Consider the following 27,942-nt stretch of genomic DNA (forward strand, 5'->3'; position numbering starts at 1 on the left):
ACTGTATTGTATCTGTAGGTGCTGCAGTAGGATTTCATGGACAACACAATGTGCGCGGATCATTAACGCTGGGACCCTTTTTGTATTCAACGCGCTTAATTTGTCTCACAGTAAATCGCGGCTTTCCGAGTCATTTTGCCAAGGATAATGATGAGGTAAGAGCTTCCGGTCGCCATTTTGCCGGTGTTTTAACAGTTTGGTGAGAATCTGCATGGAATAACTAGCCGCTGGGTGGACGGACACCGGTGGCAAGATGTCCAAGCGACATCGTTTAGAGTCGGGCGATGACTATTCGTCGAGTAAAAAGAAACCCTGTGATGGGTAAGTTAGGTAGCGTTACACAAAAGCGGTCCGCTGTTGCAGGCTGTTTTGTTGTGGTCCTGATGCTAAACTAGCCATGCTAACTCTTTGCGAGTTTAGCTAGTAAGTTAGCGGCGGCGAGGATGGAAATCCATCGTTGTACGGACACCCAGCCCGCTAGATAATGCTGCTCTCGGACGATATGTTTATGCAGCGGTAATCCAGCAAAGTGGCTCGTGTAACGTTAGCTAGCTAACGTGGCTAGCAGACTGGTCTGGTCTGCACGTGGCTACATGCTAGCCAGTGCTAGGTGGCGTGCTACGTCCTAAACAGAAAGGTCATACCTTCCATGACACAAAGTCAGCGTGTCGTAATGTACGATACTCTTGGTTGTTACGGCGTGTGTGGCTTTTACAAAGCGAAGAAAAAACTGCTTTAAAGTCGGACACTGGACTGGACTAACGTTAGGCGGTCTAATGTTACCCGCTTACATGAGGTGCCCTGTCAGACGTCACTGCCACGTCCCATCGTCCCGAATCAGTGCCAGTCGACTTTTGTTGTGAACCCAAGCTGGACGCAGGCACATTAAATGACTGCTGAGCGTCAACATAGCTCTAACGTTACAGACGACTTGGTTGCTGTAGAAGTTGAAACCTCGTCTCTTTGCCAGTTGTCAAAGTCATCGAGAGTAACGCTCAGGGTGACTGCCCGGGATTTGACATCGCTTTGACCTTACGGGAGGTTCCAGCGAAATTCTTTCCCCCACGGGATAAATGAATATTGCATACATTATATGCACCATAAATTCAGTTATAATAATGTTCAAACAACAGAGCTTAGCATCATCTGATGTGCATGCTGCTGTTTTCCCAAAGTCAAGGGCTTGCATACTAGAGATGCTACATCCAGGTCAGCTGTTTGGTGTTTGATGGACTTCAAACTACATGTGTGGCAGAAATGAGTAGCTCATTTGATAATTTGCACTGCCAGATCAAGTAATTTATCCCTGTATGGCTGTATTGGGTAGTAATAAACTGAGACACATTCACACCTAAGCGCTGCCACAGAGCTGCACACAACATCTTCTACATCTGGCTCCTGTGCAGCCAGCTCCACTGCAGGAGCTGGCTGTTAAGCACTTAGCTCCAGGGTACCTTAAAGTCAACATTGCGCTCAGCTTAGCTTCCAGCTAATGTGGTTCTCAGTCTGTCCTGAAGCCATGAAACACACATTTGTGCAATAGGAAAATAATCTTGCCCAATGTGGATTGTAGACAGTTAGTTCGTTCATGACCTTTGCATGCTACACTTGATTAGGCTGGGGGTTTTTTGCAGCTGTGAATAAGGGTGTGCAGTAACCTTTTCATGCAATTTTAAGAAAAGGACTTGACATGGGCTAACATTTGTGCACTGTCTGTTCCATGTTTGATTTAATCTTTATCATTTATAGGGCAAAACTGTTAGATTTGGTTATTGCCAGTGTTACTTGGGTGAGTGTGCATGTGTTTGTGTTAAGGAGATATGTTGTGTCTCTCTGTGGTAAGTTAAATGGGTTAATTTGAGTGGCAGTGCTTCATCAAATCTTAACCTCATGCATCTTCCTCTCACAGGCGCGACCGCGGCAGAGACCGAGACCGCGATGAACAGTCGAGGGATCGAGATCGAGAGGGCGACAGGGGGCGAGACGCGAAGTCATCCGGGTTGCCCAGCATCCCAGCTGCCGGCGGCGGCTTCCCTAAGCCAACCCCTTTTCAGCAGCAGATCAACCCCTTCACCAACCTGCCCCACACACCACGCTACTATGAGATCCTGAAGAAGCGGCTGCAGCTGCCTGTCTGGGAGTACAGAGAGAGCTTCACCAGCATCCTGATGCGTAACCAGTCTTTTGTGCTGGTGGGAGAGACGGGCTCGGGAAAGACCACACAGGTAAAAGGCAGATAGCTTAGAAGTTTTTGCAAATACCAGCACATTAAGCCCCTAAAAATGTGGTTTTTATAAAATAAACTCACTGAAATGTGACAGATTAAAGTAAAATGTGAAATTCAGTAATATAATTGGGATGATAATAATACCATAAAAAAAAACAGGGCGCAATGAACAGTTGATGCATTTTAAACAGTTTCTCTGAGGATTTGATTCACAGTGTGTGGTTTTTAAGTTTATTTTAAGTTCTTGAAAGAGCTGGGATGTCTTTTTTTTTTAAATTTGCAAGAGAGAAGATTAGAGTAAATCAGTGGTTGAGCCATGGCCGCCTCCTGAGGGGAATATAAACTATCTTCCAAACACTTCGTAAATGAAGTGGTGTAATCTTGTCAGTGCTTTCTGCCTCTGTCATGCTGGAAAACATTTTTATTCTGCACGTTCATCATGCATTTTTGAACTCTGCGTACTTCTTAAAGAATGTTCAGTATTTCGTCACCTCTACACACACACACAACATACACACCAACGTAGAGGCTACATGTATGGATCTTTTAAGGGTCCTCATCTGGGGTCATCCGCTTTAGAAAGAAAATTGAATAATTAATGGCATTTTTTGAGATTTATGAGTGAATATTTAGTATCGTTTTGAGCCAAAGTAGAAAATAATAGATCAGAGGTGAATGCCGACTACCTAATGTTAGGGCTGCACCATTGTGGATTAAAGAAGTCTCTCATTTTTCGAGTAAAACATGTTTTAAAACAAAGGAATACTGCATTGACTTTATCTTAATGCAAATGCAGCTTAAATTATCATTATGTACCATAAATGAGGTTGCAAATATGTATAAATTTAAATACAAATTGCAATACAATTAATCATGCAGCTCTCCTGAGGTCAGGTCCTGTAAGTATATTTATCTCTTCTAAACCTGTCATCTGCTTTTTTTTGTTCCTCTGATAGCCTGACATTTCAAAGACTGGTAAGATTTGAATCATCTCGAAAGGGCAGTCATCCGAACCTCAAGTTTAATAGAGTGAAAGTAAGACTCTCTTCGTTGGCACCTCTCTTAGCAAGCTGCTTCTGTTTTGAAGCTCTAAGCAGGAACATACTGTCAGTGAAAATGTTGACAGGTATGATATTTGCTTTGCAGGACATGGCAAACTGTAGTAGCGCGGAGAATATTTGGAATAGGCTGCGGTACTCATTAATTGGGTTTATCCTCCTACATCTTCTGCCTTTTTTTTCTGCCTATTCGCACTTCTTAGCTTTTTAATTTAAAGAATTCTTCGGATGTCTTTTTAGCAGTCTCTTTAGCTCAAACTCATCCCGACTTGTCTCCCAGATCCCTCAGTGGTGCGTGGACATGGTGCGGTCAATGCCGGGACCAAAGAGGGCAGTGGCCTGCACCCAGCCCAGGAGGGTGGCGGCCATGAGCGTTGCCCAGAGGGTGGCTGATGAGATGGATATCATGCTGGGCCAAGAGGTGGGCTACTCCATCAGGTTCGAGGACTGCAGCTCTGCCAAGACGGTGCTCAAGTAAGGATTATTAAAAATGTCCACCATGGCTCCTACAGCTGTATTGGGAGAAGTTGATAATGGTAAGGGTCCGTTACAGGAGCCTTGTACTAGTGATTATCTACAGTTAATTCAATAGACTTTGATCATTTGTGCACTTTTATTTTTTCAAGTGCATAAAATCAAAAGTTTTTCAGTTCACAGATGTAGATAATTAAATTGTCCAATGCTTGACCGACTGGTGTTAAAGCATAGGATTGAATTTTTTACAGATGCATCTTGATTTTATACTTACTCCTCTTTTTTATGTTCTGCCCATAGCACTGAAGTGGGGGAAATGTTTGTCTTAAAGGGAATGCTCATTCCATTAAGTTGTAAGCAAGGTTTAATTCAGATAATGCCATTGTCTATGATGCTAAAGCGCGTGTCTTCTGTTCACCCAGGTACATGACAGATGGAATGTTGCTGCGGGAGGCCATGAACGATCCACTGCTGGAGCGTTATGGTGTCATCATCCTGGACGAGGCACACGAACGCACATTAGCTACAGATATCCTCATGGGGGTCCTCAAGGAGGTGGCCCGCTCGAGGTCTGACCTTAAGGTAACATCAGCTTTTAAAAAATATATATAAAAAACAAATGCTTTTGTAAAGGTAGTTTAAGTTCCTAAATTTCCCCAGCACCTACAGTCATTGTTTATTCTGGAACATCAAGTTTACTTCACTTTTATTTTGTCTTATCTCCAGACATGGTGTTGAAAGTACTCTTGACAGCAGTCTGATTTGTTTCCAGAAATATGTCCCACTTAATGCTGACAAAACAGTGTTCAAGCCCCCCCGATAAACTCAGTGACAGCCAGTGTTTATGTCCCTCTTCTGTCACTCCTCCTTTTTTGTCACATTTTCCCTGACAGGGTCCCCATGTCTGACAGCTGTGTATCTGTTGAGGAAAGAGAAATGCCGCTGTTGGGCTCAGAAATGCACATCTATTCTGCACTGCAACACCAGTGGAGCTTGCTGGAGCTTGCTCCACTGGTCAGCCCCATTTTAAGCCAATCATCTGGGGGGGGGTAGGGAGCAGCAACGCGTCGGTGTGGATGGGAGCGTACAGGCAGGCAGAAGTTTTATAGGCAGAGTGTGCCAGAGTTAATTCACATAAAGCAGATGGATAATAACTAGTTGTTTGTCAATGTGGAATCAAAGGTTAGATTGTTGTTCGCGGACTGTTAAATGAGGTCTAGGTGATTGGGAATGATCATCCACCCACACCCCTCTATCTCCTTCATCCCTATCCCCTACCAAATTTGAAAGTTTAATTTGCCTTGATTAAGAGCAATTATGATGTCTCGCAGAGCGTAAAGCGAAATGCAGAGACACTGGCCCCTGAAAATGTTTGAGATTGAAAATGGGAGGCGCGTTTACGATCAGAATCCTAATGCGCTCTATCTAATGGCTCGGGAGAGAACATTGTGTACCCAACATCAGGAACAAGGACTGTCATAGCTCCGTGTAGGTCAGTGACTTGGAGTGTAATGCCAAGTTCCACACTATATCTGCCCCATCTTGGGTTTGAGCCAGCGCGCTCATCCTAAATTCTGATTCAAAGCGTTACCCACCCAGTATAGCTTTTTGCACTCTTCATCTATTCTGTATTTAGTTGCACCCTTATCCACTTAGTATGTGTCCTTATCCCCAATTATCATCAAGCCGTGTAAAATGTTAAGTCATTCTACACTTGAGTGCTCACTCCCATAATTACCTCAGTCATTTACACTCTGCAGTCTTTACTTTTATCTTTCCTTTCACCTCTTTTACGCATACATTGTCCCTCACAGACTACGCATCTCTTATTCTCTGTGCAGGTCATCATCATGAGCGCGACACTCGACGCCGGAAAGTTCCAGGTGTACTTTGACCACTGCCCGCTGCTGACCATCCCTGGACGCACACACCCTGTGGAGATTTTCTACACACCGGAACCGGAGCGTGACTACCTGGAGGCGGCCATCCGCACCGTGATCCAGATCCACATGTGTGAAGTGGACGAAGGGGACGTTCTGCTCTTCCTCACTGGACAGGAGGTACGACTATTGGTTTTTAATTATTCTTTTTTTCAATGATTGCCCATGATTTTCTACAAAAGCCAGATTTGTGATGGTTGTAAACAGGAAACACTGTAAGCTGGTCTCATGTTTCATTGTATATGTAAAGATTTTGATACAGATAAATTATCTTTGGAGACACTTTCGTCAGATACATGAAGGGCTGGAGCTAATGGTAATTTTCATAATCGATTAATCAGGTGGCTATTTTTGTTTCTGTTAATCATCAGCTTTTCAAATTGCGTTTTCTGTCAGACAATACCATTTTACTATTTTATAAAAAGCAGAAGAAGGTGTAAATCCTTACACAAAATCTAAGCAAATATCAAAATAGTTAAAAGGTTCATTTTCTGCCTGTCAGTTAATGGGTCGATTCATCGTTTCAGCACTAAATACATGTATGATATTGTTACTGTCATCTAAACAAACAAGGCAGTAAACATGTGCAAAAAATTTCTACATCTCCAAAGCTAAGAGTGCGCATATTAATCTAATTACATAGACGAGTTACTCCCATACACGGTGTCGTGAGCGCACACATGCACTCTCCGCGCAGGAAATGATTAATCCTCACATTGATAGATGTTAGTGCGCATAAGTGTGCCTGTTTGGGAACCACCAGGATTTGCACAGCAAAGGAAACAAAAAAACAAAAACTAGGAGTGACCCAGATCCTGCCTTTCCCACGAATCTCTGAAATTAAGTAATTTATAATTTTTTCTAAATGTCGTCCACTGATGTGTAATGGAGGTCAGGGTTCATGCCCAAAATGATGAATTTGGTCACAGCAGGGTGGACACACACACACACACACACACACACACACACACACACACACTGAAAATCCTGATCATTGGACAGGAGAAGCCTGTGCTGGTATGATTATTCTCCCAGCTCACACAAAAAAGTGTTGGAGACCACGTGATTACCTGTAGTTGTAAAGGAGAACGTAACTGGTGGTGTAAATACAACACACATTGCTCCAGAGATTTAAATGACACATTGGCAATTTGTCATCTACACAAGGAATCTTTAAAACGTCTTGACGCAGTTGTGTCTTTCTGGCTTTCCCCGATCACATCCTGCGACGGGTTGTTTATTAGCAGTAATTATTTGTCACTCAACACCGGCCTGACTGTGGCATTACAACAATCAGTTTTCATTTGCCAAAGCAGGATCAATATGCGGGTTGTTACAAATGGGATGAAGCCATCGGAGGGCATGGTGTTTGAAGTTGTCTCCACTGAGGGCTGGTAATTGATTTTAGATTTAATGGTATCCCAGCTGCTTGGATGGCCTGAACCGCGGATTTGCGCTCATGTGAATGTGTAGAGAAGTCTGGAATATTTGCTGGCAATGCGTTAAACATGTTTTTTGCAGTTAGATGTAATTTGTTGATTTATATTCCACCCCCCACCCCCCCCACACTGTGTCAAGCAAAGGCATTACTGAGAGCACTCCCACAGTGAGTTAATTATCACCCCCTCCTAATTGGGTTAAAGAAGTTAATGTGTGGTAGGTCTGGCAGAGATGGGTGTTCAAAGGGTGCTGCAACGCATCCCTCGAGCACTTCTTAACCTCTTCAGTCTCCCAGCAACTTTGATGTAGACTAATGATTGGGAGGCAGATCCGTGGCAAAGCCATAGTCTCTTTTTATATCTGGCTGTTTAATTTATATCGGACGAAAGCAAAAATGCACAGGACCCTCCTCCCCTTTCTTAGTTTTTCTGTGAGGTATTTTGCTTCCACAAACAAATAGAACTGAAGCACCAACTCCAAACAAGAAAGTGGAAACTTATCACAGCTGTTGAGCAAAGATAAGTCCTAATATTTAAGCTTCCCCCTCAGCAGCTGACATCAAAACATGGGGATTGGCAGGGGGGTTGTTTGCTAGTCAAGAGGAGTGCCTAAATGTGTCGGTTATTAGCTTGGCTGTAGATTGTTGCTTCTGGGGTCGCAGGGAGAGCTTGTGGACAGGTCCCAACACTGGCCAACTGCCCCTATGTATGTATATGTGCGCGCATACATGCACACACACACGCACTCTGTCTTGATGTCCCTAAGGGACAGACAGCCAGCTTGCTTCCAGCGCTTTGGCAAAGAGGTCCATTTTTTTCTCCATGGCAGCTGCTGCATCCAGAGGCTTGATAGGCTATTAATACCCAGGCTAATTTTACCAATCCATTCAGATTTACCGTTTTCCACTTGTCAGTGTGTTGATTAAGAGGCACATGGCCATCAGCAGGGTATGACTTAATGCGATGAACAAGGGGACAAACAGGGCTAATAACACACTTGCAGCCCAGAAGGAAAGCTGGATACATCACCGTGGTGCTTTCTGGTGTCAAGGCGAGTGCGACTGGCTTCACCCAGTGTAGAATTAAGACCGTTTCAGTCATGCCTTAACTGATTTAAGCACAGTGTGCTTTTAGAAGAGGCAACAAAAATGTCAGAGAAGTTTTATGGGTTGGTTTTGTTAGCCTACTAAATAAAAAGTGTGCATGGAAAGCTCTGATGTAGCCCCACTGTCTGTCTGTATAACCACCGGTAAAATCATTTTGGGAATCAAGAGCTCCTGTTCATCATTGCCTCATCACTCCTCTTTGTAAAAGTTGCTGTATTGCGCCAACAGGCCTGCAGGTGGTGCAACAGTACAGGCTGTAATGTGACACATACAGGGACTGCTGCTTCATGAGGATTCATGAGGATTAAATGATTGTTGTTAGCAAAACAAAGAAAATTGTTCTTAACAGCGGGAGTCGCTTGGAACTGAATATGTTATATGTTGTGTTTAGGCCAGAGCGGCCTTCAAGTGTGATCATTAAAAATGTGTGAGTGTGTATAGGGATATGTATGTAAAATAAAACCTGTTTCTCTATGTTAATGAGTTATAAGCAGTGGGGTGCCATGTGGGCATATTTAGTTCATTTAATAGTGTATTTCAATAGGCCTTTAGAGGCCCTAGCCCTGTGCTCACTATCATCCTTTCTTATTCCTGGCGCTTCTCAGGTCCTCTGTCTGTCTGCCAGCCCACCGGCTCTAGAACGTTCAGCTTCACTAAACTGATCTGCCATGATTTGCCGCTGGTTATGCATCAGTGCTGCAGTCTCATCTCACATTCCCCTCTACAATACTGCACTGTGGAATAATGAACCCTGTTTGAGTCTGTCTGGCGCTGTGTGTGTGTGCGCGCCTTCGGAGCGTGCGCGTCCATGTTTTCCATGATTGCTGCATTTGACAACAGAGCCACGGGGAGCTCAGGAAAGCATACTGCAGTCCAGGTTTAATTTCCTCCGTCAGATGGAGCGATAGTTAGAACAAATGTTCTGTAGCAGGGAACCACGGTTTTCCCGGCCACCTCCCTTCGCCCTTGCCTTATCATCCAGATTCGCCGCCATGGTTTACCCAGGTGTGTTTTTTTTGTTTTTTTGCTGTTTGCATACACAAGTGACACCTGGATTAATTGTTGCACCTCCATCTTTTCAGGAAATTGACGAAGCCTGCAAACGAATCAAGAGGGAGGTCGACGACCTGGGGCCCGAAGTCGGCGATATCAAAATCATCCCGCTGTACTCCACTTTGCCTCCGCAGCAGCAGCAGAGGATCTTTGAGCCACCCCCACCCAATAAACCAAATGGTGCCATCGGAAGGAAGGTATAACTGCCTTGTTGCTATAAAAACACTCAGAGGAGGGGGGCGATTGAAGTGGGGAGTTTGAGGGAGAGAGTAAGTGAAAGAGAAAATGAGCAGGGTTGATGTAGAAAGGCCAGATGGGGAATAAGGTGGGCAAAGGAAGAGAGCTGGAAGGTAGAGACTCTTTTCCCTTTCTCAGCTTTAGCGCAGAACTGACTCACACAACATATGCTGCCTTTGTCAGCATGCGATTCTCTGCTCTAAATTATAACTGGGGTATTACTCACGCCCTCTGAGCCTGAGGAAAGTACTGCATTCTCAGTCGTTTTTATCTTTCCACTACGTTTGCACAGGCCCTGCTGCTGCTGCTGCTGCTACTTAGAGAGGAGGCCTAAGACCTCTGCTGTCTGTAACCACGAGAAAGGTGCTCGTTATACGAGCTGATCGAAAGCGAGACTCTCGTCTTCTCCCTTCAATCGCTTAATCTCAGAGGAGTGGCTGATCCTCTTATTGATACAGGCATGAGACAATTCCTCTCTTGTGTGACAGTTTCTGTTCAGATGGGCTCATCACCAGAGTAGCAGCACCACCTGTGCTGCCACACTCTTGGCCAGGGATCTGACAGAATATCATCACTGCCAGTGAATAAGCAAACAGTCACCTCCAGCATCTGATAGGGGACGATGTTGATGAATGACTCATTGCTACAACCCCTCTAATTGAGGCAGATCAGGCTGACACATGAGCGGCAAAAATGTTTACGGGCTGTCAAAGTTAAACACATTACAATGCTTAAAAAAGGCTCAATTCAACCTTGATTTTTAGGAAGAAACAGGGCCGTAGGCAAACTTTTTTTCCTAAGGAGTATGTGCTCTTAAATGAAAAAATGTAAAAAAGACTGTTTGCTCCTTCTGCTAGTGTGCAGTAATGATGGAAGTGCTGCTTGTGGAATGTGGTACTTTAGGAGTGTGTTAGCCTGGTAGTTTTTGAACCAGAGACAGATACACCAGCACAATCCACTCTATACTTTATGTAAATAATATTGCTGTACAATATTTATTACAGTAACTTTAGTAAAAAAAGATGTAAAGTAGAACAAGGGGAACGTGTTGCTGTCAGGAGGAGGCCGGCTAGAGGGAGCACACATTGGCACGGTGGTTCCTGGCTCTGGTTAAAGGCCCATTTATACTCCTGCGTAGGGTCTACGTGCGTAGCCATGCATTTATACTTGTGCGTAGGTGTAAAACGTTAGTCGGCAGTAGCGCTACAGCGTCCACTGTGTTGACTTTTGTCAGCCAAGTAGGCTAACTTCCTGTTTAGCGCTCCGCTAACGTAAATGGGTGTAAAATTATACGTGCGGCTGGTGTAGCCTTTTCAAATGTTACCGACCAAATGGATCACATTCTGATAGCAAAACGAGTCATTTCGCTCGGGGTTGTGACGGTCAAATATATTGATTCACTGTGTTACAGCCGCCGTTTTGGCCGCTAGTAAATGTTACTTCAAAGCGCGTGGTACTTCCAGTCGGCTCGGAGGCATCGCGAGGCTACCCAGCCGACCAATCACAGAGCTTATGGTCCGCGTCGACTCGGCGTGTAGTTACATTTTGAAGGAGGTGCATGTCAGGCGACTGTGTAGCCTCTGCGTAGCCCTGTCACCTACGCCGTCGATTTGACGCAGAAGTATAAATTGCACTTTAATCTACATGTCCCCTGCAGATGCACTACAGACAACCTGGATGAGTAACCAGTAAAATAAGTGTATTAGTATAATATTATAACTTTAACTTTAAATAAAAAGTATAATGTTCACTTCATAGTATGCTGTTAGTATAATGTTAATATGTTATGAGATTCAATATAATTTCATGTACTAGTATACTATATAACCTAGCACTAGTGTAATAATTATAATAATATAATAGATCCCTGAATATACGATTCCTAAAATTAACATAAAATTAAACAAACAAGTAATGAAAAAAGGGATCAAGTGTGTTATCAAGTGTACATTTATAGAGCGGAACAGACTACCCCACTAGGTTTGGATCAAACATGACACTACTGCACGTCTCCCTATACTGTCTTGAGCTTTACGGTTTCTTCTCTCCAAGCTTTCTGTTTGAATTGTGCGTACGTCTGCAGGCTTAAGAATCTCAGCATTCTTAGTGGTTTGATTATACGGTGTTGGATAAGATCTTTTTTCAAAAGTTCAAATATCATTCCCAGTGTTTGCCTCTGCCGTTCAAAGGGATGTTGACATGAAACAGGGCCACGGTTGCATTAGAACAGGTTTAAATATTACACGGCTCTTGCGACGATGTCTGCATGTGCCCTGTGAGTTTACATACATCTGTCTAGACACATACCTTTTTTTGCCACTGGCAGTGGGCTTTCTAAATGACACCACCTCTTGCAGCTACTTCTCCCTGATTCCCTTGAGTTGTTAGTACAAGAACTAAAGTGAATGTAGTGACACTGCGACCTCTGAACTGTCAACCCAGCAGCCACTTTTAGCTTCAGAACAGAAAGGTTGATGCCCCCTTTCTTCCTCAAGATCAATTTGTCAGGTGGCATCTAAAGTTGCCGTGCTCGAACTGAATGTGCTTGCGCTCCATGACTGACTGAACGACTCATCAAGTGAAAAATGCAGAGATGTCATCCAAGCCAGCCCAAGAGGAAGTAGTGAAAAAGAATTAAGGTTCGCCACGTCTGCCGCCACGCATGCTAACGACTGCATTAGGCACCCCTCAATTAACATAAAGCACTAGCTTGTCATTGCTCTGTTTCTCCTGGAAAGCCAGTGATCTTCTATTTTTGAATAGTTAAATCATTTAGAGCCAAGGCAGCAATTGACTAATTACAAACAAAGACTATAATCTGACTTTGTTTTCCAGCATCTCAAAGATTGTCTCTAACAAATGTGTGTGATGAGCGTTAGGTTTGTGTTTAGCATTGTCATGTTTGGAATATTCCCTCCAAATGTCACCCGTGATAATACCACGTATCCATTTCAATGAGCTTTGAATGTGGGTTTTGTCGATGCCGCTCAAGGCACGTTCTCCTTTTTTCCCAATCAAGAAGGCTTTATTTGTCAACAAGGCTGTGTTTCTGCAGCAGGGAATGTGAAAGATGGCCCATGTTAGCCATAGTACTTGCTCTCCTGCAGGTAATAACCCAGAAATAACATGCAGAGATGATGCTCTAATGATATTACTGATGAAGAAGCCAGGATTATCCCGTGCAGCAACAGACTGGAAGGAGCCAGCCTGCGTTCAGTGTAATGGCCCTAGCCTGTATAATCCTTCAGAATCAATGCAGTCAATGAGGCCACCCATATGATCATGAAATGTGAGGGGGTGTCATGTGTGGCATCTGCTGGAGCACTGACTGTGTCCCAACACGGAGGACGGTGGCAACCTCACCAAGAGCATTTTTTAACCAGACTTTGAAGCATTCCATACCTTTTATTTCTTGCTGGGAGGTTGGTCGCTGGCATATAGTTTCTGTCATGAGACACTGTCTGATAGCCTGGTCTTTTTTTTTCTTTTTCTTTTTTTTTGGGGGGGGGGCTGACACTTTAATTTCAAACTGCCACAGTGTGGCTAATTGGTTTCGTAAAGATATGATTCCTCTGTACCTTTGAGCCACTGATGGCCCTTTTCCACTGCAGGAACTGTTACCAGGGGCTTTTAGGAACCTGTAAGTCTTTGGTACTTTTCACTGTATTTTATAACCTTGGATGTTTTTGGAAATATGCCAAAAATGGACCAGAATAAGTCGATTTTATGTGCTGCTTGGTAGGAGATTGAAATAAGCAGTTGTGGAACCATAAATAATGTAAGAAGTGGTGGTGTTTTTCTTTCACATTTACGTGAAGACAGTGTCCATCGTGTCAAACCACTTTAGAAAACATTTTCTGCAAATGTATCTCCATTTCTGCCAGACACTGCACCTTTTTCGTTTCTAAACGCACACTTGCTTTGAATGGTCTCCTCAAGCGTTCTCCATTGTGCACAGGTGCAGAAGTAAAATGAATGTTATCCTTTAGGAATTTAGTTTCAGGAACTCGTCTCCTAAGCTAATTGAGAGCAGTGGAAATAAAAGCAGAACCCATGATAATGATTACATGTTATGTTGCTACTGTGGAAGTGCGCCACGGGTGTGCCTTATACCGTCGAACCAAGCAGTTGGTCTTGGTGTAACCCCACTAAACTGGTTGTCATTTAGACAGCCCATATTATTTTCTGTCAGTGTTGTTGTTGTTATTTTTGTCCATCAAAATTAAGCATCTCAAATTTGTCATGGAGTGCTTATATCAGTCAGACCTAGATAGCCGTTCATCCAAGAAATACATGAATAACAACCCAACCATTTGCCTGATACTGCTCAGATCAGTTTCTTGCTGCCATCTCTTCATTCCTCTGCTTGAATACTAAGGGGAACGAGTCTTTCGACAGGTGAATTACCCGAGGTCAAGGCCCCGCCCGGCATTAATAACTAAACAGTCAGGCATTCTCAGGGCTGGAGAGAAATCCTCGCTTAAAAGGTGGGATTTTCAAGTCTGTAAGACTCGCAGCTTGAAGACAGCTGAAGAGGCAGCTACAAAGGAAGTGTGTCAAGTGTGCACAATTGCTTCTGTGGACCTGTATCAGCAAAGACTACACGGAACTCTTGGCTTTCTTGGTAGTCCTCATGCTAAAATGCCAAGCACAAAACCAGACGGCTACCGCCAAATGACTGCCTAGGTCGGGCTACAGCTTGTTCCTGTCGTGGTAGATGTTGAGCAAGTGAGTGTGGAGAGGCATTTCTTTCCAAACAGCCTCTTGTATATTCAGCTATGGCACACTGGAGTGGCAGTTGCCAGTAGAGTGGGCTTTGACCCGGCCACTAGAGTCTACAATGCTAAGATGAATCTAAAGGGTTTTTCTGTCGAGTCTGTTTCAGCTGTTATATAAAGAGAAGTCATCCTAGCGGCGGTCAAGGTTCGCGTGAGAGCAGCTGCAAATCTGTCTCCCCCTCCTCCCCACTCTCCTCCTCCCCCTGTTTGTGTATATGCTGACAGCAAGAGACCCATAGGGTGATGTGACTTGTTTGATTATTTATTTATTTATTTTTTGCTCAGAATCAGCTGTCATTTCTCATAGACAGTCTTGCTGTAGGGGATAATTGTAATAGAAAAAGATCTGAGACTGGGAGATGGTGCAGATTCACTGTTTCCCCTGCTTGCCTTACACTTAGAAACCAAGCGGTTTTTCATTTCATTCGTTTTTTCCTCTATTTATTTCCTCTTTTTGCAGCATTTCTCTGTATAAAGATGGTTAACATTGACATCAGCCCTGAAGCTTAAATCAAATCCCATACCACCCCAGTCCCATAAAACTCCTTTAATATCTCCACCGTTGCATTCTTCACTTATCAGATGAGCATAACTGCATTAGCATGTGTTACCTGGCTTTAACAAGTATGAAATCAGTTTTTCTTTATTTTAAACATTTAATTATGCCTAGAACAGTAAACAATCAGTGGAAAATGTTCCACAACCAGCGCCTCCTGTTTGAAACTTTGATGGGTCAACATTATTGGGTCGTGATTATGAATAACAACTAATGATATAATGCTCCTTTAACAATTCAGGATCACTTTTTAGCACACATTAGTGTGAAGTGAAGTAAAAGTATGTAACTTCAGTGCTGGTACTAGATGCGTAGCACATCGCTCTGTATCGTGAAGTGAAGGAAAGCCAGTTACTGTGGGGAATAGTAGACCATAAAACAGCCTGATTACAGACAATACATCCAATAGTGATGTGGAGGAGGTATCAACGGGGAAAATCCAATGCTGAACAATAAATCAAAACCTACACCATAGGTATCTGTGGCAGGACTCTCGTTAAGTATAAATCCAGCTTTTATTGGGTCTTTTCACTACACCTGCATAACACCTGGACCCCAGGGTGTAAGGATTGTCTGCTGAAGAGGTTTTTCTACACATATCAAAATCAAATCCAATTTTAACCCTGTGACACATTTGTCACAATTTTTATGGGGACTGGATATGGACAAACATTAAAGTTGTCATATTTTAATATTTAACACAATGTGCCGGAATAAAGATCCTCTTTTTGAGTTAAGTGTTGGAATAAGATAGTTACTGTCTAATCTAAAAGCTCCTATACAAATAATTGCTGATCTACTATTAAACTAGGGGGTCTTGGTGGTCAGGTCACTGATCTTGAAAATATTTCAAACTGAACGTAATGCATACATTGTCAGTGACGTTTGCCTGTGGTTGTTTTTGAAACACAGCTTTGGAGGAGCCAGCATTGCGTGGCACACAGCAAGAGCCAATCAGCGACAATGAGCCGCGCACAGTTGGCATGTCCACAGACAGCAGTGTTCCAAATTTCAAGAGACGTGCTGGATTCACAAGAGATATCTACAGCAGCCCTCATTTGGGGGAAGAAAAGCTGTTTGGATGACAGCAGCAGCCGTTGTAGAGCTCTCAATGTGTTAAAAAAGCAGGCCACCTAAGAGGAACCATTACATCAACTATTTTCTGTGATTTTGACTCTGGGAAGAACCATCGAAGAGAGGGAAGCTGACATCTCTACAAGACCAGTAGCATGCTGAGGACAGTCGGACAAAACCCCCACCCCCACCCGCCTCACGCACACACACAACAAAAAAAGGCCAGAGGTAATGCATTTGGATGGGACTCTCAGCACCAAGCCAGCTCTCTCCACAAATACGTTGATGGCACATTGAACTTGATTGCAGAAATTGTTGTGGTGCTCCCCTGTTGGGCTGCATTAGACAGTGTGTGTACAGTGCACTAAAGTGACATCTCTACAAGCTTCTTCAGTCAACTTGCTCACATCGGGGAATGTTTTCCAAGTTAAAGCAAAGCTAAAATCTGCACTTGTTTGTCTCTCTTCTTGCTCATTCTTAAGAATCACTATGATTTCTGAACTGCTCCACTGCAGGAAAGCACTACACTTTTTGATTGTGCAAAGCACTTTTGAATACTTGAATAACGATCCAAATTCAGTTTTACTTTGTTTTCTAATATTTCAAAAGAAACGACATGAATCAAAGTTGTTGAGTACTCATGTGCATGTTAGAGTGAATTTGCTAAATAACTGATGGCCACATGTAAATCTGTCTGAAAATACTTTGATTCAAGGTCGAGAGTCAGAGGTCTTTGTCAGTTCCTCCAGACACCCCGGGTGGATCATTTCTTAAGTCATCTGTTCTCATTTCCACAGGTTGTCGTGTCAACAAACATCGCCGAGACGTCTCTGACCATCGACGGCGTGGTGTTTGTAATTGATCCCGGATTTGCCAAGCAAAAGGTTAGCTTCCCCTCTTTTCCCCACCAACCCCCATCTTCTCCCACCACTCGTTATCTGCTGCGATCATCTGCCTCTGTTGCCTGAGAATCCCCAGATAAACACAGCAGGGCGCAACTTTGCGGCAAAGACGGAAAAGCCAGTTATTTATTCCTCTGACATTTAACCAGCCTGAAGCAAAGTCATACACATGGTGCAAAAAGAGATTATTTATATATATATATATATATATATCTACTACGGTGGATTGTGTGTTTGTGGTGTTGTGCATTTTTTGTTAGCTGCTTGTGGATATAGTAGATTGTGGGTGTTAGTTTAACATGTTTTAAATTTACCTGAAACTTGTTTTTCCCCTTTTAATATCAGGTTTATAACCCTCGCATCAGAGTGGAATCCCTTTTGGTTACAGCCATCAGCAAGGCCTCAGCTCAGCAGAGGGCAGGTCGTGCTGGACGGACATGCCCAGGAAAGTGTTTCCGCCTTTACACAGAGAAAGCTTACAAGACAGAAATGCAGGTAAGAAACAAGGCAGTCTGAAAATTGTTAGAAATTCTATCAGGTGTTTGATTCTCACATGCTTCAATGCCACAAGCACTTTGTATTCCCCCAAAGCAGCCCTCTAGCTGGAAAGGCTCTCCATTATGCAATATGTGCTCTTAGAACTCCATGATTCCCAGTTAAACTGAATTATAATTCCAAGAGCTTGGCGATAAACCACACACCGCCTCCACCCTTCCTCATAAGCTGTGCTAACGAAACAGCCACCTTGTGACAAATGAACCTGCGGAGGCCCAGTTCTCCACTTTAACAGGCTAATTCTTTCATGTCACGCTGTGTGGCAAAGGGAAATTTTTTAAACAAGTTAAATAGCCCTTCAAATGCCCTAGACTCCCGGCCTCTGTTCAAGTTGACATATGAGCGACTCATGAGAAGATAATAAGCACCCTGACTAATTCATTTTGAATTGTTCCTTGGGGTTTTCTTGTACCTCTTAACTGGCGTAGGACAACACGTATCCAGAGATTCTGAGGTCTAATCTGGGCTCTGTGGTGCTGCAGCTGAAGAAACTGGGTATTGATGACCTGGTGCACTTTGACTTCATGGATCCACCAGGTTAGTATGACAAAAATACTTTTTTAAAGTCTCAAAGACACATTTTTATACCGTGTGTTCTCGAATTTATGTTTTGCTTTGCATTCAGTCCTATAAAAAAAAGTATGAATCTTTCTAATCTTTATGAATTATACAAAATCAAACCCCATTTTTTATATTTTTATGGTCAGCTTTCTTTCAGCAATAGCCATTCAATGCATTTACATTCTGTAATTATTTTTCTGGATAGTAGTTCTCATTGTTGATGGCAGCATCCGCCATTCCCGCACTGAATTCACATTGCCTTCACATGCACGAGGGATTAACACAAAACAAGTTTTCCCTGTTTTTTTATTACATTTTGGAAAACTACAAGTGTGATGTGCAGCATGAGATCGGTCAGGTTGAGTTTGTTTGGCTGCACTGTAAACAGATACACCAGTTGCTCTACTATCTCTGTTTATTGCAGGCAAAGTAAAGGGCTTAAAGGGTAACTTCAGTCTGGACTCTATATTACTCTTGTCAAAGCCATCAGGCTCGCTTGACAGAGAGAGACATTTTACTTCTCTGATCTACTGCTGCCTCAATCGGTAGGTTTGTGTGATTGTGTAACTTTGATGTTTTTAACCTTTTAAAACACCAAAATCTCACAATAACACAAAGACAACATAACCAACAAATTCACACAATAACCGCAATAAACTAACCGACCGAGACAGCAACCCCCCATGTTCTTTAAGATAAAATTACTGTTTTTATCAATGGTTTCAGGTGGCTTTGACCAGAGCGATACAGTGTTTATAAAGAAAAAGGTCTGCCTCTGTAGGATTCCTTTCCATAATGCTGCCAGACGTGACATGCTCACAAGTCTTTGAGCTAGAGTCCAAGTCAAGTCCCAGGTCTCTCGTGGTTATAATGAATGTTGTATCACCTGTTGCATTCAGTCCAGGTTGCTTATAATACTGCTTAGCTATACGGGATTCTGTAACTGTAACCTGTTTCTCACAGAGCACAGTCATGTAATGTGCGTAAACAAACGCTCATTCATCTTTTCATAAAGAACGACAGTCGGAATTAACGTCCAGTAGGTCGTAGCTGAAGCAAGCTGACGTTAGATGGCCAATGCTGAATTACTAATCTCAGGTTACTAACCTGTTTTGCTCTCAGCGTTTCCTTGTTTGGGCATATGTTGTATGAAGTTTTAAAGCCAAAGTGTATGATGAATGGCACAGTAGCTGCTGGTGTTTGTTGTCCTCTCTTGCATGTGGCCGTGAGCAGCAGATACGTAGTACGTGTTACGTAGGCAGGTTATATGTAACGTAGGGAGGGGAATAACAGCAAGCTCATCAGACGTTCAGAAGTCCCGCACCTCGGGTCCGAGTCAAGTCTGAAGTCTTTCGAGGACGAGTCTGAAATCAAGTCTGAAGTCACTGTGTGTGCGACTTAGGTCGGACTCGAGTCCGAGTCTCAAACTCGAGCCCCCATCTTTTATTTACAGTAACAATCTGACCCTGTCAGTGGCAAAAACAAGCACTTAAGTAAACGTGCTTTGATTGCTCGCAAGGATTACGTTGCAGCTCTGTTTTGCTGCTGTCGACTGCAGCATGCTCACTCAATACTGTTTATTAAATTTATTTAAAAAAAGAGAAAAAAGTTCCAATTATTCTTAAAGACACAAAAACATGAAAGTATAAGGTCGAGGTTAAAATCTCAGAAGTTACCCTTTTAACAAGTGTTTTGTGTAGTTTTAAACTGCACTTGCTGTTACCACCAGTGATCACGGCTGTCACCAAACCAACCCTGAAATCTGAAGGAATATAACTTCAGTATCAATACTGAGATCTTGATTTTGATCAGTGCCGTCTGAATCAGTACAAATGCAGTTACACACTGCTATAAAATCCACATTTAGTTGAACTGTGGTTGTTTCATGTACAATATCAAATCTGGGTTGCCTGTGTCACTTGGGAGCTTGGGTAAAGTGACAAAGCAAAGTTAAAATGATCCCGGCAGATACAAAATACTGCATACTTAATGTTTAGAGACTTGAGTACAAGTGCTCTGACAGACGTGGACTACATAGCAGTGTTATGCAGTTTTTATGAGTAGTCTACTTTAAGTTTAGATTATTGCTGTTCAGAGTAAGTAAAGAGTGATATGTGGATTAGTATTCTGGCTGATCAGTCAATTTATGTTTCCTTCTCTGTATTTCTTAATTCTCATCCATCTGAATCATGCTGGATCAAGGCCAAAAAACAAACCCAGTCTCAATGAGGCGCCAAGTTATGGCATTACACAAGGGTGTGTTCCTACGTCTTCCCGAGGAGACCACCCCACCTTTTCCTATCCTTAACCTCTCCCCCGTTTTCTCACCATAATATAGTTTTCATCTCACCTCTGAGATTAAACCCATCTCTCCCTGTCCGCTGTGGCAAATGCCATTTTGAGAACGAAATTGGTTACATCAATAGCAGCGCTATCACCTTAGCTATTGCCTTCCCTTTATATTCCCCCAGTGAAACGTGACTGGCCTCCACCACCACCCCCACATTTCTCACAAAACGCAAGGGAAAGCGTCAACATATGGGATTGGCCTTGTCTGCTGAGTCTAACTGGGAATAGTGGGGTGAAGGGAAAGGGGAGACACCTCTTATTTATTTGACCCACTCATGGCAAAAGGTTTCTTCGAACTAGTTTCTGTGCACACTGAAGCTAGTTCGGAGCAGTCCTTCGAGTCTTTGAGAGTTCCTGGACAGGAGCTTTATAACATCTAGTTACAGTGGATCAGTTTTGATATGCTGTGTCAAAGGGCCTCCCTCAAACTGAATGGACAGGCCAGAGATGTGTCTCTGGAGCATCAAGAACACAGGATGAAACAATGTGTTTTGAGATTTTAAGGTTTCTTTTGTTGGTTGAACTACCATTATTAATTGGTTTTTGGCATGTTTCAATTCATAAATGTGCATATAGGTTGACCTTAATTTAATTCAAAGTCCCTGCATTGAGGCTGCAGTGTTTACGGTGGTAATGCTAGGCCAACATACATTTGGCATTGTTGTTTCTTGATGTTGACATTTCAAGTCAGAATTTGAGTTTAGGTGTTGTCTACCTGATAATCAACAATATAAACGCCAGTGACTTTGAGCTTGTCCCTACCCCCAGTGGGAACCTTGATTTTTCCTGTTGCTTTCCAGTTTTATTTCTCTCTTTGCCCACCTTGCTCACTAAATGCTGGAGCAACCGCATGAGCCCACCAACCAAAATGGAAAATCCAAAAGAAATCAGAAGCCATTTACACAGGCTGGGTGGGATTCATTTGTCTCGTGACATTTCCAAATAAGTACCTTTCTAAGCCAGTGTGGTTTAATGTACCTTTAGCCTTTCATCTTATTGATTTGGCCCTTGGTTAATATATCGGATTCTTGTGTGTTGAGGCAGTCAATACTTATTTTTCTGATGAGTCGTGTTGTGTATAGATTGAATTTCCACACTGGTTCATCATGCTAGCAGTACTTGGAAATCAGAATTTCACCTTTTGTTTGGCCCCCACACAAGCCCGTTGGTGTGGTAAGTAATGTAGCCGGCACTCACTTTGTGTAAAAAAAAAAACAAACAAAAAAAAGTAGCTTTGATGCCCCAAATCGATATTTGTTAATCATAAAAAAATGCCTCCCTGCTGTTTGAAATTGAATTTTTTTTGGGAGCACTTGAGAGAAATGAAAGTGAACGAGCACCGCCGCCAGTGCTTGAAGCTAATTTTCAGTTAACATGCAACTGGTCATTAGGCTCCGGCTCTCGGGAGCCAAAGGTCAATAATTGCATCTGGAGGAGAAATCTTTTAACCAAACGGTGGAAGCCTTTTGTGTTGGTGCGTTAAGTAGAAAGTTCCACTATAATTGCATTAGTTGTTTAGGATTGCCCGAGCGAAGGATGAAAAATGAGCTCTGCCATGATTACTTCTCCTCTAAGCTGCTGTCTAGCGTAGCTCTGGCCGTCACATAAGGAGAGCCCTCTCATTTTGATGGACCTCATGCTCCCTGTCACCCAAACTCACAAACTCACACTTGTCTTCTATTAAAGGTCCCGGTACAGCAGGTGCTGGAACTTTGTTGTTTTATCAGCTTTGTTTTCTTGGGCTTCCTCTTTTCTTTTTTGAAACAAACATGTTCTGTCAAATCTGGCTGATCAGGTTGCAGACCATTTACACAACTGAGCCAGCAAGCAAGTTTATATCTTATCCAATAGCAGCTGACTCAAATTTTCCTTTATATTCCTTCACTTATTTCCTTTATTTTGGCACTGAATGTTTTCCCACCATTTGGAAAATGATGTTTTGATGTTTAGTTGCTTGAATGTGAAATTTTGCACATTGCATAGTCTTTTCATGGTGAACAAGCTTCCTCAGTCTTGATTCTCATTTCACCAACAGGAAATGAGTCATCATTTTAAAATGGCCAATTTTGGCTTGACCAGCCAGATTTTACATTAATCTTTCATTTCGCCAGCAAAGTATGTTTAATGCTAGAGTAGACAAATGTATTATTTAGTGTGACTGTGAAGGTTACCATTACCTGACAGCGAAGGACAGCCAAGCCGAACAGCTGCACCCGTCCACACAGCTGGACCACAAACCTATATAGGGCTGCAGCTGATGATTATTTTCATGATTGATTAATCAGCTCTTTATTTTCTCAAAATTAAATAATCAATCAGTTCATGGATAAACATTCAGTTAACTATCATATGGGACCGAAAAGCAGCAAATCGTCACATTTGAGCAGCTGAAATCAGAGAAGGGTTGGCTGGAAAAATTACTCCAGTTAATGAAATAGTTAATTTTCTATTGATTGACTGTAATTGTAAACATGCAGTACTAGAGTATTGATCAGTCCTGATGTACATGTGGGTAAAAGGGCCCCACACAAGTTTTGCTGTGAAAAAATATAATGCAAATTGTTCTGTGCAAATCTCTGTCATGTGCGTTTTGCCCCATGGGCTTGGAACATTGTTAATGGCCCATCTCTCCCGTTCTGTCTTCTGCAGCCCCAGAGACCCTGATGCGAGCCCTGGAGTTGCTGAACTGCCTGGCAGCGCTCAATGACGACGGTGACCTGACGGAACTGGGCTCCATGATGGCAGAGTTCCCCCTGGACCCCCAGCTGGCCAAGATGGTCATCGCCAGCTGTGAATTCAACTGTTCAAACGAGGTCCTCTCCATCACTGCCATGTTGTCAGGTAATGCTTATGGCTTGGCCCACTGTGTGGGTCTCAGCTGCTACTCTTTCCATTTCCTGTGCTCATGGGCCGTGTTTCATAATCAACCAATAAGCTTAAAGGAAATATACAGTGCAGCTTCTTTATCTTTTATCTTGTCCCTTAAAAGTATTATTTGTACGTGTCCCTTTAAAATAGATAGAGCCCAGAAGTCACAATCTACTTAGAATAAGTAAAATGTATACCTACTGAACTTAACTACAAGGCAAGTAGAGTATAAAGTCCGTGGTGTCAGCTATTATTTGTAAGGAAGGGCTGAAAAAATACACGTCTGTACAAAATGTATAGGTGTAGCAGCACCAGCGTGCTACAGCAGTAATTGCACTTTAGGCTTGCCAAAGCAGAATGGTGCTCATTGAGATGAATCTTGACGCCTTTGAAAGGAGAGCGAGGGTCTTTGAGAGTGGGGAAATGGATTTAACTAGTTGTTTGGACGTGGTGTGCACTTAAAGCAGGTGTTTCAGGATGGCAGGTTTTTGCTGAGTTCATTAGAGTAAGCAGCGAAAGCACACCTGAGAATGGTGCCACCACAGCACCCAACCATGAGGCTCAATAAACACAGCTTTCACCCATTAAAGCCGCAGTCAAGCAGGTTTTGATGTTTAGCAATTCAGGGAAAGTTCACAGAGGGGAGACGGCAGTCCTCTGGATAAACCCTACGCTGCTGTTTTATTTTGCTTTAGGATCAGGTCTATACATAGGATAGAATGCTTGTTTAGACTGGGTTTCATATGCTTGCTATACCTTAAAAATAAAAGTAGCCCATCATGGCGATGAAACTCATCTTTCTCCCCTTCTCTTTGACCCTCCTCCTTTCCTTTTCCACAATACACACTTCACAATACCAGTGTGCCCTGTGAAGTGCTCTGTGCCTCTCTTGAGCTGAGGCCTTGTTCCTCTCTGTGGGATTTGCTTAACTTATCCCTATGGGCGGCTGTGTTGGGGCCTATACCAACCTTGTTTAGTCCCACAGTGCTTCGTCCGACCCACGGAGGCTAAGAAGGTGGCTGACGAGTCCAAGATGCGCTTTGCCCACATCGATGGAGACCACATGACGCTGCTCAACGTCTACCACGCCTTCAAACAAAGTGAGTGTCCCTTTCACGCACACACTGGTTTCACTCAAACAGTCGACATTGTTTGTCTTTAACCCCAAATTGCCCTCGCCTTACACAGACCACGGGGCTACTCAGTGGTGCTATGACAATTTCGTCAACTACCGCTCGCTGATGTCGGCAGACAATGTACGGCAGCAGTTGTCCAGGATCATGGACCGCTTCAGCCTGCCGAGGCGGAGCACTGAGTTTAACAGCAGAGACTACTACACCAACATCCGGCGAGCGCTGGTCACTGGCTTCTTCATGCAGGTCAGTCACATCAGGGTCCCTTGGTGAAGCTCGTTGCTCACAGAAAGCATATTGTATTATCCTTAGTATATGTTTTGCACTTACTAACTTTAGCTATTTGTGTCCAGTTGCTTTGTTTATAGTATCATCATTAAACTTCCCCATTTCTGTTTTTCCTTTGGTCTGTAATTTGTGCAAACGCAGGCTTTATATCCAGCTCAGCTGCTGTTCTGAGGCTGGTTGAAGTTTACCCTGTTTAGTTTGATCATTTGAAAAACAAGTGTTTTTGTGCATAATCTAGTACGGACTAAAAATGCAGCTGAGATGTTTATTGTAATGGATATCAGTCTTTAAAGTATACATACATACACACACAGACACACACACACAGGGCTGCTTTGTTTTAAACACACAAAAAGAAATGAAGTCAATTTGCTCCTCGCTCAAGGAAACAAATGGCATTTTGCAAGACTCTAGTTTCATGGCTACCTGAAACAAGCAACCTGACAAGTTGAATTATGGTGTTAATATTTACATATTTGTCAACATTAACCTTTATCTTGGAGACAAATTTGCAGCTCATGTTGGAGTTTTCACAACATTTGAAATCATGTCTTTGTTGGGAAAGGCCTTTATTGAGACTGATTGCCTGGGTTAATCACAACAGCCACTGCAGCTTTACCTAGTCTCCACAAAGAAAGGAATAATTGGCTCACTGCCCGGTTACAAACAAGTTTGTCTACAACATCAGGCTGGTGTCGTATCAAAAAATTAGTAATTTACTTATGAGATTTTGATGGGTCTGTAAAGTTAAATTAAGCACCAATAAAAGTGCGTTTGTGTTTGTATTTTTTGTCTTTCTGCGTAAACTGGATTTCATAGTGATTGTTCCTGGCAGTGACCCTCTTCTCTCTCTGTGGTGCGAACAGATCGCCCACCTGGAGCGCACCGGCCATTATCTGACAGTGAAGGACAACCAAGTCGTTCAGCTGCACCCCTCCACCGTGCTGGACCACAAGCCGGAGTGGGTGCTTTACAACGAGTTCGTGCTCACCACCAAGAATTACATCCGCACGTGCACTGACATCAAACCAGAGTGGTACGTTTTAGCTGTAGCTACATTTTTGTTTTAAAGATACTCATCAGAAGGTAATGTGTAATAAAAATGATTTAAAAATTCTAAGCATGGATCCTTTTTATATGTGAGTGAAAAGACAAAACTTCTGATGGCTGTCTGTGACAAACCCTGGATATCTGGACAAAAATGTCAAAAATAGCTTCAGATATCAGTTTTTCTTTAGAATTGCTTGTCTTTTTGTGCCAAGATGGTTGCGAGAGGGAGTCGCCAATAGATTTTAGTCTTCTGAAATCCTACACTGTTCACTCAGTATGAATATAAATACCCTAATGGGCACACACACCGGCAGCGTATGACACACGTCAACGCCCACTCCTGTTGTTTTCTGAACAAACTCAAAAACGGGCAGCATCTTGATGCACATTGTGGTGTCAGGATACACCGCTGTCCTTATTTCGTCTACACAGGAGGCGTAGCGTGAGCAGCACATTAGCAGAGCAGCAGCAGCAGCAGCAGCTTCAGTGCTCCGTCCATATCTACACAGGTTTCCAGGTTAAAGCAGAGTATTGAGTGTAGGTCATATGCGCCATGAGTCTAGTACAGAATCATTGTAATTACACTTTTAAAATGGAAGAAAATGGACTGCAAGTGTAAAAATATACGTTTTGTGTCTATCTCGCGCGCGTATAGCGTGTAAGTTAAACCGGACTCATTAAAGATGAAGCTTATCTGTCGTGAGGACTGACGACTGAAAAAATGTGTCTGAAACGCACCTGTGTAGACACGTCTTTAGCGTCAACACGCTTCAGCGCTTCGGAAAAGCAGCTTTATTACATTTTCTCCCCGGATCTGCGCAAATTGGAAACGTGGGCAGAGAGAGAGGTGTGACGTGCAACAAACGTCCCCTGGCTGCACCTGTGTATGTTGTCGTTATGTGATTTGAGCCTTAACTACTCAGCTTCAGGAGAAATCCCTACCCTAACTACTATTTTGTCTGTACATCTCGTCCAGTCTGTACCACAGGCATCACTTACATGGAGCTGTGTGACTGGCCACTTAATTAAAACTAAAAATTGTGTTGTTCTACAGTACAAAGCCAACATACAAAAAAAAAAAAAACGTATCCGTATTACTAAAAAGAAACTATAGGCGTCACCAGCGTAGGCTTGTTTGCACACACTTGTACTGGATTAGCTTTGTTTCCCGTCCCTTCGCCCTCTGTGACCTGGTACAATTAAGTTTCAAATTTGTTGAGCTTGCACCGGTAGTCGCTGTGTGAATATGGAAGAACAGCGTTCTCCCACAAGTAAACACTGAAGACAATTTTTGTGACTAATGTTTACCCGCTTCTTTTCCTAGGCTGATGAAAATTGCCCCGCAGTACTACGAGATGAGTAACTTCCCCCAGTGTGAAGCAAAGAGACAGTTGGAGCGTATCATTACAAAACTCTCATCCAAGGAATACACTCAGTACTAAGAAGGCTTGCATGTGCCGGCATCCTCAGTATCTGTATAAAGGAAAGTCTGAACTCATTTGAATGCCGCCGCCACCCTCCACCCCCCTCCAACAACCTAATTTTGAATTCTATTTTTGTCTCACTGTGTTTAATGTATTTTCATGATTGATGAATTGTGTCCCATTACCTTTGAGAGCCACCTTGTATCATATTTTGTTAAACACTTTCTGAAATGGTCTGTAAATGATTGGTTATCAGGAATTTATGTTTTTGTTTTTCTGTTTAAAGCAGGATATTTCATGTAAATTTCCACATTCCTCTTAAAGACATACATACTTAGTCACAGCTTGGGACTCTCGAAGTTGTTTTGCTTCTTCTGCCGAAATGGCATCAGCCCATGGATGGAAGCTTTTGAACAAATGTAATTTATACTGCATTTTGATGCAGGCTTATTGTATTGTTCTCTTGTAATGGTGATACTAAGAGGGGCACTCTAGTCACATTTCCTGCCGCTGTTCAGCTTAATAAAAAATAACTTTTTAATAAAACATTTTTCCAGTGTCAGCATTAAAATAACACGATCATCAGTGCATAAACTTTTCACTTAACCCTCACACACACATTCACGCACGTACTGAGCAATCGCGTTTTGACCTGCCAAATCCAGCTCGTTTCCTTGCTCTTCAGGGAAGTTAAATCTTCTTACTGGGATATTGATAGCTTCAGAAACAGTTGGGGAGAGAGAGAATGTTAATTACAAATGTTTCGGAACAAGATCAGTGTGAAATCCCTGCTGTGCTGGAGCCTGTCGTGGCTGTACCGTTTTGTGTCAGCGCCTCTCTAATGTGGAAGGTAAAGCTTGCAGTTGGGAG

At 42.9% G+C, this 27,942-nt stretch overlaps 1 protein-coding gene across 2 annotated transcripts; it reads left to right on the forward strand.

Moving 5' to 3' along the window:
- Window position 1: 1 nt before the first annotated feature.
- On the forward strand, window positions 2–27,618 carry dhx15 (DEAH (Asp-Glu-Ala-His) box helicase 15). Of its 2 annotated transcripts, none has more exons than XM_038730664.1 (14): window positions 2–155; window positions 1,910–2,225; window positions 3,566–3,759; window positions 4,182–4,341; window positions 5,601–5,819; window positions 9,327–9,494; window positions 16,740–16,826; window positions 17,190–17,339; window positions 17,828–17,936; window positions 22,959–23,150; window positions 24,155–24,277; window positions 24,366–24,556; window positions 25,465–25,634; window positions 26,973–27,618. In XM_038730664.1, exons 1-14 carry the CDS (start codon window positions 148–150, stop codon window positions 27,088–27,090), a joined length of 2,205 nt encoding a protein of 734 aa, XP_038586592.1. In that variant the 5' UTR covers window positions 2–147; the 3' UTR covers window positions 27,091–27,618. The 2 variants fall into 2 exon arrangements, with proteins under 2 accessions (XP_038586592.1, XP_038586591.1); XM_038730663.1 differs by lacking the exon at window positions 2–155 and adding an exon at window positions 164–321.
- The last annotated feature ends 324 nt before the right edge of the window (window positions 27,619–27,942 follow it).

This window comes from Micropterus salmoides, unplaced genomic scaffold (genome assembly GCF_014851395.1).
Source record: "Micropterus salmoides isolate LMB-PRFRI ecotype aquatic unplaced genomic scaffold, ASM1485139v1 Ms_hic_scaffold_2, whole genome shotgun sequence".
NCBI lineage: Eukaryota > Metazoa > Chordata > Actinopteri > Centrarchiformes > Centrarchidae > Micropterus > Micropterus salmoides.